The 17,605-nt window shown below is 38.9% G+C and overlaps 2 protein-coding genes across 2 annotated transcripts; one reads left to right on the plus strand and one right to left on the minus strand.

Moving 5' to 3' along the window:
- Positions 1 to 459: 459 nt before the first annotated feature.
- rprd1b (regulation of nuclear pre-mRNA domain containing 1B) lies at positions 460 to 6,915 on the minus strand. Its single transcript, XM_035656659.1, has 7 exons — positions 6,218 to 6,915; positions 5,305 to 5,434; positions 4,902 to 5,035; positions 4,141 to 4,259; positions 3,777 to 3,903; positions 3,340 to 3,515; positions 460 to 2,668 (listed from the first exon to the last, which is right to left on the minus strand). The coding sequence occupies exons 1-7, from the start codon at positions 6,366 to 6,368 to the stop codon at positions 2,519 to 2,521; spliced, it is 987 nt and encodes a 328-aa protein (XP_035512552.1). The 5' UTR covers positions 6,369 to 6,915; the 3' UTR covers positions 460 to 2,518.
- Positions 6,916 to 10,804: 3,889 nt separating this feature from the next.
- Positions 10,805 to 14,749, plus strand: LOC118325003 (taste receptor type 1 member 1). Its single transcript, XM_035657542.1, has 6 exons — positions 10,805 to 10,989; positions 11,159 to 11,447; positions 11,554 to 12,309; positions 12,395 to 12,610; positions 13,035 to 13,155; positions 13,827 to 14,749. The coding sequence occupies exons 1-6, from the start codon at positions 10,805 to 10,807 to the stop codon at positions 14,747 to 14,749; spliced, it is 2,490 nt and encodes an 829-aa protein (XP_035513435.1).
- Positions 14,750 to 17,605: the final 2,856 nt, after the last annotated feature.

A 17,605-nucleotide genomic window follows, 5' to 3' on the forward strand; every position in this document is an offset into this window, starting at 1 on the left:
AAGGACACATAAACTGGACAGGATTTGTTATGCTCTGAACATAAATTAAACCCCAAAAGGAACATCTGTGCTCATCATATTTCTATTGCTGTATTGTTTTCTTCACCTCCAGTGCACTGTAGAGTCTCCTCCCACCCACACAGCTTCTGAAGGGAAGGAGAGGAACTCATGTAGTCAGACATTTTCTTAATCTGGCCCAACTCCACCTGCTGCTATTGCATTCCTCTTTTATTGTGTAATTATATACACTTGTTTCCCAGAGATTGTGTGTTAAAACCAGAACCTGATCACAGGTCTGATAAACTAATCTTATAGTGATCATTTGCTAAAACACTTGCTCCTAGAATTATTATTTACATGTATGATTTCATATTGTGTAATGCAGGACAAAAAACATACAAGCAACACATCTAACAGTGTGAGTTCGATGTGTTATATTGACAACATACACAAACAGTATTTGTTCAAATGGTTCCAGTTTATTGGCATCCACTGAATCACTTTCATTACAGAAAAACACTACCTCTACTGGCAGCGTCCTGGCAGTACAGTATGATTCTACAGAGAGAAACATACCACACAGCAAGTAGGTAAGAAAACTAACTAATATCTACAGTGAAGCACACCTGGGGCAAAATGGTGCTGAAATCCTTCCTGTCAACACTTTATGTATTTATCTTTAACTTACTGTTGAATTATAATCAAGACTGTACCAAATAATAGGTCAAAATCCCTCCACTCTCTGTTCCTTAAACTTTAACCTACACAGCCACAGAAAGTTGATCTGATTTGGGGACATTTTAACGCACCAGAAACCGGTCCAGATATCTGTTGTTATAATGATTACATCCACACCTTTGGTTTCACAAACACTGCTGAGATTCACATTGTACTTGATGTTTGAAAGACTTTGTCACGAGACGCCAATCAATCTGAGAGTTTACTGAAAAGGCAGCATTTCTCAGCCCGAGCTTGTTGAATCATCAGGGAATTTACAGCAACTGTTCTCTCTGCTCTCCAAGTAAACATCTGACCTTTTATCATAAAACTTCTCAAATCTCTTCTCTTTCTGTATACAGACAACTTAAAACCAAATAGGAGCTAAACAAATGATACACATTGTTCTGTTCAGAAAATCATGACAACCTCTTGTAGCAAAAGTGATTTTGGGAATAACACGCACTTCCTGACTTTAATATCTCAATTAATTTGTAATGTGTAACCTCACTTTAAAAAAGAAACCTGAGGAAGGGACAGCAGAGGTGAATCTGTTGCTGCTACTTTTTAGTAAAATATTTCATCACTGGACATCTAGACACAGGTAGGACTGAGCAATATGCACAAAATATCATACATCATTTCAATATCATTGTGGGAATTTAATATTATGAATCACTGAACAAAATTTTCTTTAATACTTGAAATTTTAGCTTACATTTCACATTACAGCCTGTATTTATTCTTTATACATAACATCAGAAAAAGGGTATTTCTCTAATCTACTCGATATTTCTTTTCCATATTGCCCAGCTCTACATACACTAAAACTTAACACCTTTCTTTCGTTTTTTTTACCTTTTTTTGCCTCCAAGGAAAATATTGTATTTTTTAAGTTTTGGGGTTTCATACATTTTTCTTATACAACTAAAGATGTTTAGAAAGAAGTTTATTGGAAAACTTCCAGGATTTCTTTTGTAAAACTCACAACTTCTTTAGTACAAACTTCTGAACATAATTAGTCTTATTTCAAGCATATTTCAAGCATCTGTCCAAATTAAAGTGAGAAAACAAACAGGGGCGTTGAGTTGCAAAAAGTTAGTCTGTAAATAAAATAAAAAAACGTTGACTGTCCCACAAAACTTATTACATTTCCGTCTCTAGGTAGTGTTACTGAACTCAGCAACGTACACCGAACCCAATCCGATATTTTCTAGAATTGTACACACACACACATCAAAACCACCTATCAGACTATGTGTCAATAAAAAGCCCCCAACTGAAAGCCAAAAAATAAAACTAATGACTGGTACATCCTCTTCACAGTGTAGTCACAACCTCTGAGCATTTTGAGAGCAAACGGCCATCTTTTGCTTGCAGAAGCCAAAAATATACCACACAGAAAGACACTTTGATCGACACGTCCTGACAACCAACATTTATGTCCGTCTAAGCTTTGCGTCTTTACCCCAACCCCTCCTCCTAGATCACTTACATTTCCAGCGTTAAAAAAATAATAAAAACAAACCGGAAACAAACTTTCCAAGCTGGTGAAGTGGAATCCTTGTCGGTCAAGCAAAAGTGCTGGAAAAATCCAGGCTAACAGAGTCTCTGTTCTCCTCTGCAGAGCGTTTTCATTTCACCAAACCTTCCTTCTGATCTCCCTTCCTCCCTTCTTGTCCTGCAGGTTTGACCACACGTGTCCTCTGGCTGGAGAAACAGCTAGTTTTTTGTGAATCAAATGTGGAGCCGGGTTTGGTTGGGGAGGGGCAGGGGGGGCAGTTTGTCTGGGCAAAGACCTTCAGTCGGTGGAAAAGAGGTCTCCGGCCGAGGGGAGCGGGGCTAGACCGCCGGTCACATTGGGCAGGAGGGAGAGGTCAGGGAGACTCTGGATGTGGGACTTTAGCTCTTTTCTAACCTGGGTCACCCTCGCCAGTTTCTGCTTATACTCCTGCAGAGTAGAGAAGACACAAGCACAGGCATATGGTGTAAATGAAAATACCTATTTACAAATAACAATTACAATAACTTATTTCAAACTGTCTTGTAACTATGACTCTCATTCACATTCTGGTCAGAGTATGTGGTTTTAAAAGATCATTAAGGTGTATTACAACTTGGGTCTTATTTGTGTAGTTTCGGTCATTATTTCTAGCAGTTATTATTAGACTAAACTAAAATTAAAACATGTATGAACAGTTGTAATATTGTTGTCTTAAACCAGAATTAAATCAGGTAAAGTCAGTTGGATTCACAGTTTACAGAGCTGACAGGTTCTGAGTTGTGCGGTCAAATAAAAGATGCATTTGGATTAAACAATCCATTTTGTCCAAAAGGCAAAACTTTACCTACATTTAGATTTTTTCCATTTAAATTACTGGTTGCCTGTCTGATTAACTAAAGACCACCAAATACTTTTTTAATGCCAGTTTAAAAAGACAAAGTAAATGCCAATATGCTCAGTGAAACAATGTTGACAATAAGGACTTTCTCAACAGGACAATTAGTTAAAAACGCTGTATTATTCTTACTAAAAAGTGACTTAACACTCATTACTAATTAGTGGAGGAGAAACAGATTCAGACTCTGTTCACTGTTCTGTTTGTGTATGTGGTGTCTTGCCTCTAGTTTCTTCTCTCTCTCCATGAGCGCCTCCCTCTGGCTGCCGATGTATTCAGTGAGCATGCGAGCCAGCTGCCTCCGGTCCTCCAGCTCTGCAGCCAGCCGGCCGTTGTACTCCGCCAGCAGCAAACAGGCTTCATCCACCGTCTTAGACAGCTTGTCTGCTGCATCCTTGTCTAGAATGGCCCAAAAGTAGTAGTTAGTCAAATATTATAATATATATATTTATTTTCAGTTTCGTTATGAACAAGGCCTTTAACTTCTAAGACCTTCTAATCTTTTCTTCTGTCCATTAACGTTGGTTTTTAGTATTGTGAATTTTTTATTGATTGCTTCAACAATCAGTAAAACAATATCACTGCAATTCCATGTTAAAAATGTCTCTAAAATAATTTAAGAACAGTAATTTTGGATCAAGCTGAGCACTCAGGTCTTACCAGTGATCTTCTCCAGCAGGGAAACGTCCTGGACTTCCTGCGGCAGCGAGGCGATCTTCTGACGAACGGCTGCGTCGCCTGATGCAGCGTTCTCCAGATCCTGCAGGGCCTTCACCAGCTCCTCTGTCTGAACGTGTGTAAAGGGAATAAAGAGAGAGGTCAATAGGAGTCAATGGGAGAGGGGGGTGATCAGGGACGAGACCATGTGACAGAAAAAACAGCGGGAGAATAAGAGATTGGTAGAAAAGAACAGGGACACATGAGAGCAGGAAGAAGAAAGACAGCAGAGCAAATAGAAAAGAGTGAAATGCAAGAGAAACATTTATTGCGAGGGAGTATGAGGAGTAAAATGTTGGCCTCCTACCAGTTGAGTTGCGGTGATGTCTGTGTTGTGAGGGGAGTTATGGCTTCTGTAGTCGTCATCTTCATCGTCTTCCTCTTCCTGGATCTTCTGATAGGTTCGTTTTACAGCCTTCTTCTCTTCTGCAGAGTCAGAATAAATATCACTAAATGATGTAATGAATGTAACATATTACACTATAGGTGAGACAACAGCATAAACTAACTTCTTCAAAATAAAACTCAAATTGTATTTCATTGTTTATCTTTTTATGATTTGTTTTATGTCAAATATAAATTCCACTTGAATTAACTTCTAGGTTACTCAGAAGAAATCTGAGGGCAGAGGTGAAGTGATAATACAACGTCAGTTAAGTCACCATTCAGCTATTTTTAAATTAAGCATCAACATAAAATATAAGGACTGTTGAAGTGTCCTACAATATATTGAATCAAGATATTACAATTTCTAGGATTGTTCTGCTATAATGTGTGATATGGACCAATATACAACGTTTTAAGAAACAAACAGTCGAGATATTGATACCTAAAGTATAGGTACTACTGATACTTTACAGTTGTAGTTAAAAATATATTCAGGAGCAGACTATTAATGATGCATTCACCTCATTCATCATTCTCTCCCCTACACTTTATTAGCTACTTTTAATCTAAAAAATCACTGGTATCAGGGATCCTAGCCCTGGTTTTACTTGGTATTGGATCAAAACCTAATTTTGTGGTACCGCCCACCAAGAACAAACACTGTAAAACAAACTGTCTAACCTGAAGGCCTGGGGCTGTTTGAGTCTTCTATGGCCAGTTTGAGCTGCTGAATGAAGTCGCCTCTGTAGAGGCTCCTCTCCTTCCAGATGTTCAGCAGTCTCTCCATGTGCTTTTTACAATTCTCATCTGCTTCACTGCAGGACGGGAACAGTAGTAGAAACAGAGCACAGCAGAAGAGAGGATTCGTTGAAAAGATCAGATTTACACCACAAAACAAACACCTCACAGCTTAAATGATGTTACACAAACAGACAATTGCACCATAGAATTGTAGGGCCAAATGTTTGATATTAGATATATTTGAATATACGAAGCATGTTTCTATTGTCCACAAAACCTAAATCCATTGGATTCTTATTACACAGACTTATTTGTAGCTTCAGTGGTCACACATCATATCTACCGGGCAACATGTGAGCAGGCATCAACGAGGACAGTCTCAAAGTCTTTGGTGAATTCTGGTCCTTTCTTCTTGCTGTTCTGAATGACATCGTTGGCCAGATACAGGAACGTCAGCTTCCTGTTGCATTTAGCTGGAGGACACATAAAGAGATATTTCAATATTTAAAAAGAAGTTTCTTACAGTATATCATCTATATTTAATGATCAATGCTGTCTAAATTAGTTTGCAATCAAGTTTAATTTATTACTGTACCTATCTTTATTCAACATACTTATCTACTTTACTTCAGTAGCTCATTTCTCACATTTGCCAGGATGTTTTGTCTTTGTAACCATAATCATAGTGGAGTGGAACATAATACATGATCAATAAAACCAAACATGACCTGTTTTTGACTATATGTTGGGTATTATATAAACATACCATGTAGGTATGGTATTACCACACTGTGCCAAACATTTTCTGGTCACCGTTTCTCAAATGTTCACAATTAAAGTATTCTGGACTCCTTACTTGTGATATACAGTTATCATTATCTGTGTCAAACATCTGGACATCCTGAATATTTCGCAATGTTTTGTCCCTCTAAGCATTGGAAAGCATTGGCACACCAAGAATACACAACAAGAAAAGCTTGTCCCATTCAGGTTTGAAAGCAGCATTTTAAACAGACACTCTCTCTCTCTCACTATATATAATATATATATAGATATATATTATCAATGTTTAACCTGTCACATATTAATACGTCCTCAACAGTTATTCTGTTGATTACTCTGTTCATTACAACCTTTAACCCAAGTTTACATGCTAATACCCAAGCAGTTTACATGCTAATATCGTGTTTTGTTGCAGAAAATATATAAAAACTGCAGCAGCAGCAGCAGCAGCAGTGAGTACTGCCAGCTCTCACCCTTTTTCAGCTCTCTGTGCCACACTTTGACGATGAGTCCCGAGTGTTTGCGGTGGTGGATGATCCACAGAGACAGAGTCTGGACGCTCTGCTGTGAGCTGCTCAGCTCCGTCAGCTTCTTCTCCAGCGCCGACTCCGAGAAGGACGACATGCCGGTGTAGGTGTGTGTCTCCCCCGTGAACCCGACTGACCCCGACCCGCTCTGAAGCGACTGAGCTCCGACCTAGTTTGGAGAAACTCGCACTGTCATCAAAACTGAAGTTGTGTCGCTAACTTGCAGACATGCGGCTCCAAAGCGCCTCCTGCCTCCACCTACAGCTACGTTTCTAACTTTATATTAGCCCTTTATCTCCCTGAACTACCGACCACATCTACTGAACCGACCTGCGAGGTGTGAGCTCGTTTTCAGCGGCTGTTTCCTCACAGACTGCACTGTTTGTTTACAGACACAGCTAACGTTAGCTAGCCGAGCTAAGCAGCCATCTGCAGACCAGTGCAGACCCGAGCTAAGCCCGCGCTTTAACCCGAGTTTAAATCAACAAAGCCTCTCTGTTATGCGTGCAGGATGTCTTCAGTACTCCTGCAGATGAAACAAAGCCGCTACAGAGTGACGGTGAAACTCCCAGTTTGTCTTTGCTTGTCTAACTAGTCAGGAAGATTCCTACGAAAAAATGGCAGCTTGCACTTTCACCTCGACATGTGCGTCGCACAGTAGTGACGCAAACAGAGCCAGCCAGGCATCAGCCCCTTTATCCCATAGACACATATACATGTATATATGTGTGTATATATATGTGTACATACATACATACATGTGGTATGATATAACACATATACATGATATATATGTGTGTATATATATGTACATACATACATCACATGGTGGTAATAGTATACACACATAATACATGAAATAGTATATGTGTGTATATGTACATACATAACCATACATGTGTATATATAGAACACATAACATGAAATATATATTGGTGTATATGTACATACATAAACATACATGTGTATAATATACACACATATTACATGAAATATATATGTGTGGTATATGTACATACATACATACATGTGTTATATACACACATATACATGAATATATATGTGTGTATAATGTACATACATACATACATGTGGTATATATATGTGTACATACCATACCATACATGTGTAATATATACACACATATACATGATATATATGTTGTGTATATGTACATACATCATACATGTGTATATAATACACACAATATACATGAATATATATGTGTTGTATATGTACATACATACATACATGTGTATTATAGACACATATACATGTATATATGTGTGTTATATATGTGTACATAACATACATAACATGTGTATACATAGACACATATACATGAAATATATGTGGGTAATATTATATGTACATACATACATACATGTGGTATATATAGACACATATTACATGAATATATAATGTGTATATATATGTACATACATACATACATGTGTATATATAGACACATATACATGAATATATGTGTGTATATATGTACATACATACATACATGTGTATATATGTCTATGCTTTATCCGGGGATGAAAGTATAAGAGCCACAGTAAATAACAATAAATGCACATACTTTTATACGAGCCAGAAATAAAACTGTGGATTCAGTGTGAGGAAGGACATTATAATTAAATGTGAATGTAACTGTAAGATTAAAGCTTAGATTCTTAATGGGCAAGTATTTATTTAGTTACTGTATTTTGAGACATTATTTTGCAAATTTACACACAATGAGCAAAATATTGTGATATTGTGTCATACTATTAAGTATTTCCCTAAATGGAATTCTCTTTTTGAGATCAAATTAGAATACAATTTATATATAGGCTCTTTAAGATGAACTTTTTACATACATTACTGTATCATGAGGAGTTGTTTGTTGAGTCCCCTGAACTGCAATTTTTATTTGATTCATATTTTATATTACTGTCAAATATTCCTTTATTGTATTGCTTTTAATGTTATTTATTTATTTATTCATTCACAATAATGCACCATGTATGTAGCTTCTGAAAAATGTCTGTATGTTGTTTAATTGTTGTTTTTTAGGAAAGCATGAAAAACAAAAAACAGAAAACATAATCCAGGGATGTATCAATACAGCAGCTTGAATTTTGTTGTTTGTTTTTTTTATCGTGATTATTTAGGTCAAATATTTAGTTATAGCATTCATGATGAATTAAATGTATGAACCTACAATTAGTTTATTTGGAATAAATGCACAAAAGTGTTATATATTGAACTCTTCTAGATACCAATAGTGTGAACTAAGAGTTTTAGAACTGTTAATTCTACTATTAAACCAATTTAAACCAATCTCTGTTACTTAAATCTATAACTTGATTACTGTTACTGACTAACTGTTTCAGCCATTACTTAGTTACTAGTTATAAGAAAGATTTGTAGTTAATCTGACACCATTGTTTTATGAAAACCTCCTGAAAGACAAAGTAAGCATTAGTTGAATCAGCTATTGATCTTACATGTTGGATGTATGTTTGAATAGAAATTATCATAAAAGCTATTATCAAATAGGCTTACACAAAACAAATATTGTCACTCAAATCTTTGGGTGTAAATTTACATGTTCTTTTGCCTCTGTAATACTGCGGTTGACAAAATGCACAATATTGCAGTCAAAACAATGGGTTTAGGTCCTACACGCAGGTGAGTGTCAGGGAAATTGTTGGTACAACAGGTGTGTTTATCAAAATAAGCCTCAAATGTCAACCAAAATGCAAATTCAGCCACACCTGCACTTTTCATGACAAACATTTAACCTTAGCAGCAAAAACACAGATGTAACTATTAACATATGAAATCTATGTTCCTTTTTAGTCTCACAGTAAATCTTGCCAGTGGGCCAGCATGGACAGTACCAAGACCCCGAATCTGGGTCACCTAATGCAGTCATTTTAATGTTATCAGTTTCACCTGTACATTTCCTGCTATGATAAGTTAAAATATCTGCTGTGGAGACTAATTGGCTGAGAACTCTGAAGTCACATTTGATTTTACAAATGCTTCCTCTTTTTGTGAGGATCTGATCAGTGTGTAAAAATAACACACTTGGTCAAATGTAGGAATCTATAAACTTCTCTGTGTGAGTTGTAACTGTTACTGTGTCTGACTTTTTTTTCTCAGTTTGTTTTCTCTTAAAGCTCACTGGCAATGATATAAAATATAAAACGACATTTTCTTAAAAACAAATCATTTCAGGAATTGAACTCAAAATTTTAACTTAATTAACTACAGAAGAAGTTAAACCTGTTTGCTGTCTTGACAGTCACCATTAAAATGACTAATTGTCTAGCGTGTTGTCTGCACACAAACTGTCTTCCCTGATGAAGGACTTAAATGTTTGTCTCTTGAATTAAATCGTTGCATTGGATTTGATGTTTTTGGCCTTACTGGACCCCCACATTGTGTCATGAGTGTGATGAACTCCTCAAAAGTAAAAATAAGAGAGAGAGACCTGGAAAGGGACAGCACCAAAGTATTATCATGTTATTATCCAGTTCCCACATAACTAATATGGTCTGGCCCATACACTCGGCCAAAAATATTAATGCATGACGGTCCACATGTTAGCCAGCTCTGGTAGCCACATATGGCCCAGGACACAGCCTTATCTGTATTTTATATTATCTTTGTGGCAAAGGTTTCCAAGTGTTTAGTTACTGTCTAAATCTATTTATTATTACACATGCAGTGCTGAGAGGGTAGGAGAGCAAGGATATGAGAGTAAGGGACTGGAAGAGAGGACAGGGAGAAAGATATGTGACTAATGACATTTTACAGTTTTGCAAATACTGTAAATGAAGTGGCTTGTTTAAGGTTTAGTTGAAGCAAACATTTGGAACCCGTGCTAAAACTTGTATTGATGCTGTATGGCCAAAATAGGGCCAGCTACAGTTGGCTGAGATAAGGCTATGTCAGGGGCCATATGTGGCTATACCAGATCACAGATTACACATGTGGACCCCTAATTCATTGCTGTATCTGGGCCGAGTGTAACTGGGTTGTGTGGGCCGTCTCAGGGTCAGACCAAATTTGTCATGAGGGTTACGGTGTAGATATTTCCAGATAAACAAAAACATTGACAAAGTGTCAATTTTTAAAGTCCATTAAAACTGACTCAAATTAGTGCTCTGCTCAAAATAATTGTTTTTAAACTGCTTGTATAAACAGAAATGGCAGCTTTATGACCAATAGATCTGCACTAAGCCACAAGCTATCTGTGTTTGCTCTGGTTTACAGTTGTTTGTCACAGGTCTCCCTTTTCATGGCTTATAACATTTATGCAGTTCATTTTAATGGGAGGGAAACTCTACAGTCACACAAACAAATATGAAAAGCAAATGAGCTTTACTCAAGTAACACTTCCCAGAAAGATGCAAAAGTGATCCTTTCATCCCTCCCTCCAATCCACACACTCAAAAACAGGCTCCAATCCGTTTTGCAAACCACACTGAGCTTCCGCAGCTGCTGTGTGTGAGGTGGAGGCAAACTAAGGACATGTTTGGTGCTGTGTTTCTGTCCTTAGGCTGGCTGATGCTGCAGTTAGCTGATGGGGAACTGGATCACATCTCCCAGGGACAGGGGATGCAACTGAAGGGCGACTTCTCCATCGCTGGATTCTTTCCTCTCCACTACGCAGATGAATCAACTAGTGGTTTGCCTGCTTTGGGTCAATGCAATAAGTGAGTTTCACTTTTTTACTGTACAGTAAACATTTAACTTCACTAATCAAATGTATCTCACTGGTGGTCTGGCCATAAACATCAACCCAAATATGTTATTCTTCTAGAATCTAGAGTTTTACTTGACATGTCTTAATTCATTTTTCCTTTTACATGTTACATTTTGCAGAGGTATAGCCAACCAACATGGATATCATCTGATGCAAGCCATGAGATTTGCTGTGGAAGAAATCAACAACAACACCGGACCACATCCTCTTTTACCAGGAGTGACCCTGGGCTACCAGATGTACGACATCTGCTCGAAATCAGCCAGTATCCTGGGCGCACTGGACCTCCTGGCGCTTCAGAGTCCAGACTACAACAACAGTCAAAGTCCTGTGGGTTTGGTTGGGCCTGACAGCAGCAGCAACACGTTTACCCCTGCTACTTTATTGGGGGCCTATCTTGTACCACAAGTAAGTTATTAACTGGAAAGTGTTGAATTATTACATATTCCACGTGCCTTGAAAAGGCCAACATACAACATGAAGTCATTTCCCTCATGTTTTTGCTTAATTTTAGATCTCTTATGAAGCATCGAACGAATTGCTGAGCAACAAGTTCCGCTATCCCTCCTTTTTCCGCACAATTCCCAATGACAAGAACCAGGTGGCAGCTATGATCCAGCTGTTGATTCGTTTCAACTGGACCTGGATTGCTATTATAGCCAGTGACAACGCCTATGGCCTGCAGGGAATGCAGACCCTGTCCCAGGAAGCACCAAACTACGGCATCTGCATCGCCTACCAAGGAGTCCTCCCAGTCCCCAGTGACAAGACCCAGACCATGAGGAACGTTGTGGAAAGCATACTGAGGACCAAAGTCAACACCATTGTGGTTTTCTCCAGCAAGACAGTAGTCAAGAACTTCTTCCCGTTTGTTATTGAGAAGAAGGTGACAGATAAGGTGTGGGTTGGGTCGGAGGACTGGGTAGCGTCTTCTCTTGTATCAGGGTTACCTGGGATCCACACCATCGGCACTGTGCTCGGCGTGTCCATCAAATATGCAGCCATATCTGGTTATGAGGTGTTTGAGAGAAAGGTATATGAGGCTTCAAAGCACGCCAGTGACAAACAGGAAGCCTCAAACTCAAGCAATACTTGTCTACAGAGCACCGACCTGTACACCCTCGCCAGGATGAATTTCCCCCTGGAGAAATACGACATCACTTCCTCCTTCAATGTGTATACGGCGGTGTATGCTTTGGCTCATGCTCTGCACCAAGCACTTGACTGTGACTTTGGAGAGTGCCAAAAGAGGACGGTGTATCCGTGGGAGGTGAGAACATTTACTGTACATTCAAAAAAAGAACCTTTTCTTTTTTGTTACTGCACTGATGTGTCCTTTTTTCTCTCCACCTCAGCTTCTCTTGTGGCTTAAGCAAGTGCGATTCAATCTGGGAAATACCTCTGTGTACTTTGATGAGAATGGTGACCCGCCGACAGGATATGACATAGTTTTCTGGATTTGGAGAGGGATGAACATGACTCTCAGAGAGGTGGGCACCTTCAGCCCAGATCCCATTACGCTCACACTAGATACTAATCTAATTGAGTGGCACACAGAACATTCAAGAACAGTAAGTATTTTTGATAAAAGTGTGTGAATGTTATGTAAAAGCTTAAAAACTCTAAGTCAGTGCAAACGTGGTGCAACTATCAAAGAGAAGTCTGCAAAAGGATTTTATAAAATTGTAAAATTTAGAACACCGGAAAATTCTTGACACAACACTGGTAAATACTGTACTCAGCACTTTGCACAATATACATGGAATACATTACTGACTTACTAACTAGGACTTCTCACTCCACTGGACAAATCAAAATTTTTTACCTTTTTAGAGATGTATGTGTGTGCTTCTGATGCCGTTTATATGTGGATTTTGTTTGCTGTAGTTTGTTTTATCTCTGTTCTTATGTCTGTAGATTTGAGTCTTAATGAGATTACCTGATTAAATAAATGTTATATATTATCTTTTGTTAAACCCGGTTGTTTCTGTTTAGGTGCCCCTGTCCATCTGCTCTCCACCTTGCCCGAGAGGCCACAGAAAGTTGCAGACGGGGCAACACGCATGCTGCTTCGACTGCGAGGCCTGTCCCCCTTCCACGTTCCTTAATTTAAGTGGTAACGTAAAAACACACAGAAAAAGGTCAAAGCACTAGAAAAATATTCAAAGAGAAAACAGAGAGGCAATGAATTTGTAAGGATTACAAATGTCATAACCTCACCTGTAGGCTCGTGATGAAGATGGGGTTACGACATGTAGCAATTAATTATACAACCCCATTAAATGTGGTTGTGAGTGAATGTGTAAAAAAAGAAAAAAATATCTATCTATCTATAGAAAGATATAGACAGAGACCATCAAAAGATGATAGCAGACAGATGTCCCCCTCCACCATTCAGAAAAAAGGTCACACTGACAAATAGAGTGCAGGGGAAGGCTCATATAGTGATTTTATAGTCTTTTTAAAGTCTAGTTGAAATTATCAACACTGCATTGCAGCAGTATTTTCCAGATGTTGTGTGTGAGGTTGACCAGTAGGTGGTGCTGAGTACTCACACTATGGCCTGACTCAGGTGCCAAAGGGATGCAAAACCCCTTTTTGAAAAGGATCAGTGTGCCTAACATCAGTCATCAGTCAGTGTGTGTTTTCTCTTCTAGACCACAACATTTTATCTTGATGACTCACCCATGTTAAATCTAAACTCTATCACACCGGACAAAAAGCCTAGTCAAGCATTTACATCCCTGTTGTTTTTCTCTTTATTTCTATGTTGTTTGTCTTCCTCAGATCCCACTAATTGCCAGGAGTGTCTGCCTGAGCAGTGGTCTCCAGAGAGCAGCGAGCAGTGTCTCAACAGGACCGTCCTGCTGCTCGCCTGGGACAACCCCCTTTCCATTGCCCTGCTCTTCTTTATGGCCAGCTGTGTTCTCATGACCTCCAGCTCTGCAATAATCCTCCTGATCAACCTGAACACGCCTGTCGCCAAGTCTGCCGGAGGCCGCACCTGCCTCCTGATGCTGGCAGCCCTGACTGCCGCTGCCATGAGCTCTTTGTGCCATTTTGGCCGTCCGTCCCCTCTGGCCTGCATCCTCAAGCAGCCTCTATTCATTTTCAGCTTCACTGTGTGCCTGGCCTCCATCACTGTGCGCGCCCTCCAGGTCGTCTGCATTTTTAAATTTGCATCCAAGCTGCCGCCGGCCTATGACAAGTGGACCAAAAACCACGGGCCAGAGTTCACCATTTTCCTGGTGTCCGTCACCATCTTGCTCATATCTGTGCTCCATGTGGCCATCACCCCTTCCCAGCCATCCCAGGATCTTGACTTTTACACAGACAGCATTGTGATAGAGTGCAGTAACACCCTCTCAGGTGGTTCAGGCCTTGAGCTTGCATATGTTGCACTGCTCAGCATCCTCTGCTTCTCTTTCAGCTACATGGGCAAAGACCTGCCAGCCAACTACAATGAGGCCAAGTGTGTCACCTTCAGCCTCATGGTGTACATGATCTCCTGGATGAGCTTCTTCACTCTCTACCTTATCAGCAGAGGGCCCTTCACCGTGGCCGCACAAGTGTTTGCCATACTCTTCAGTGTCCTGGCCTTCCTCGGGGGCTACTTCCTGCCCAAAATTTATATTATTGTCCTGAAGCCACAAATGAACACAACTGCCCATTTCCAGAATTGTATTCAGATGTATACCATGAGCAAATAATGACGTTTACTTTTTAAAGTTGATGAAAACTGGTGAAAAGTGTAATGATGCAGGCCTAACCAGTAAAATAATGGAAACATCACGGGTTGACTTTTGAATTTAACCTGCAACTGGGTGTAAAAGGTTAATTGTATGTGTACAAAGTAAGTTGTATTAGATTGGTGTCAGTAGGGAAATTAATGCTCAAGGACACTTCAGCAGCTTAGGTTCTTGAAGATCCTTGATGAGTCTTGAAATGTCTTAAAATGTTTTTGCAGAGAATAACAAAATAAATTTTATCTTTGAGTCTGTGTACCTTTCTACATTCCACTTTAAATCACTCACTATTAGTACTAATTAAAGATGAAAACTAATTTTAAATAGTCCAAGTGTAAAGTTAGTGTAAAATGAAGCATGATAGCTCAACGCACGCCCCATGTAAAATTGAGTCCTTACTGCAGAGGCCTGGGTTTGATTCTGACCCATTTGCTGAATGTCGCCTCTCTGTACTTCCCTTTCCTGTATATCTTTACCTGTCCTAACTAATAAAGTGCAAGGCACAAGTGTAACTAATATGATTAATAATGGATCTGTATTATTCAAGTGTATGAATTGAATGAATTGAATTGTATATGAATGTAAGCTCTGATGTAACTTTATGTAATGCAGTTAATGTTCATCATGTAATGTGTTATGTATTGTGTGTTATAGGAAAGGACCCCAGGAAGATTAGCTGATTTCCACGGCATCAGCTAATGGGAATCCTTTAAATAAACAAATAAGTCATGAAGGTGTGATAGTGAGCGTGTATTCAAGTGTCCTGGTTATGATCTGGTTTTTGGAGTCTCCTGATTGTGAGTTGCACCTGTAAACAGCATATCCAGTAGCAGCAGAGTTGGTGAGAAATCAAGACACAAACTGCACACAGATGATCAGAAACCTGGATACTGAATCATTTTACAGGGATATGAATAACCAGATTTCTCATGTACACACCATATCCCTATCAAAACTAGGTTAAGACTCAACGCTACTGGTACTATTGTGCATATAAACACTCAATATTCACAATACACAACAAACTGAAATTCAGCCGTCATTCATTTTATTAGTAACCAGTGCTTTTTCCTACTTTTTTCAACACAAATATCTATCATTACATCCTATCACCAGCATTGTCAAAATTATCCTTATTTGATATTTCTAAAACTGAGATTTGAATCGCCTTGCATCAATTCATAAACCCTAATTGACAGCTGAGTTGTATGTCTCATCAACAGAGACAGAAAAAATCAACTACAGAATCACTGACAATAGAAAATAAGAGGATGTATGTATGTGCTGTTGGAGGGAATCAACAGCGCCCCCTGGCAGCTGTACTGTCATTGCCATTTTTCAGAATATATATTTTTTTTAAAAACTGAAGAAAATTGTGATACCATTTAATGTCGCTGAGGGAGTTACATAATATTAAAATAATTGGTAGAAAACCTCTAAAATCAAGGTAATTAAAAAGTGTATGTGTTGGTGGTCTTTTTTCAGTGACCTATACGTTTATTGTTTATAAATGTCAGCGTTGGGTCAAAAAAACAAGCGATGAGATCATATTTTCACGGATCTGACAACAAGTGGCAGCTGGTCACAGAAAAAAAGTTTTAGTATTGCAGCATGACGTAACATCTCATTGCATATCAAATGAATGCACAATTGGCCCGTCTTGTGTCTGTGTGCATGTGCAACCACAAACACTCACACACACGCATACACACACACACACACACACACACACAGTGCTGCTGTTGGCTGTTGTTTGAGAGGAGACATGAAAAGGCCTTTTGTGGCTGGGAGGTCAGCGCTATTGACCAGTAGATGTGTGAGTAGAGTCCGAGCTTGGTTTTCCCACAGTCTCTGCGTCCACTCACAGCTTAATACCCTCGGTCAACAATAGAAGTGTGCCATGGGTGAACAAGCAGGAGTTTTGTATTGTCGGCACACCAAGGAGTGAGGATCTGTATGTGGGGAAGATCTCAGGAATTTTTTTTTATCCACTGCCTTTTGGAAAATAATATTCATCATCACACAATATTTAAAATGTGTATGTTTCATCTGGAGATTAAAGGCCGGAACACCTTTCCCACTCTCAAAAAAACAAAAAAACTACAATGGGACACCCAAGATGTCCCACAAAACAAACCATACAGTATAATTAAATAAATGCAGGACGATTCACAGTCTAGATGCCATTAAATCTGCAGGTTCAGCAGAGTGGAAGATGTTGTTTATTTCAGTAATAATGTATTTATCATAAAAGTCCTTACATCATTATAAGTTCATGTGAAATAGTCTCATTTGGAAAAAAACCTAATTTGTAACTGACATTTAAAGATGTTTTTGACTTTTTGCAAAGAATTTGAAAGGACAAAATCTAAAATATCTGAATTATTCTAATATAAAGTAGAATAAATATCTAAGTCAAACACACACTAGCAATTATATGTATAATAACATGCTTAATTTCAGAACCTTTTCCCTGGATGATACTAATGCATTAAATCATGTTTAATTATTCCCTGGGAGCCCATCAGGAGATAGTGGCTGTTTTATTTGGTGTAACTGGAGTGTGAGATAAGCAACAGCTCCTGATAAGAGACTGACAGCGTATCATTCCCAGTCTGATATATATCTCGGGAATGGTTTTATCTCTACTGGTCAGCCTGTGATTGCTTCACTCCTGAGTTATTGATGTGTGTCCCATTGTTGCAAACCCCTGCCCTGCCTGGGTCACATGGCTTTGTTATGCTAATAACTCCCTATAAAATGAAGAGTGGCTCCTCCAGAGGGATCAGAGTGTCATCCTGAAGAAGCTGCTCACTTCAC

Source organism: Morone saxatilis, unplaced genomic scaffold, assembly GCF_004916995.1.
Source record: "Morone saxatilis isolate NCDOM2014 unplaced genomic scaffold, NCSU_SB_2.0 Contig15, whole genome shotgun sequence".
NCBI lineage: Eukaryota > Metazoa > Chordata > Actinopteri > Moronidae > Morone > Morone saxatilis.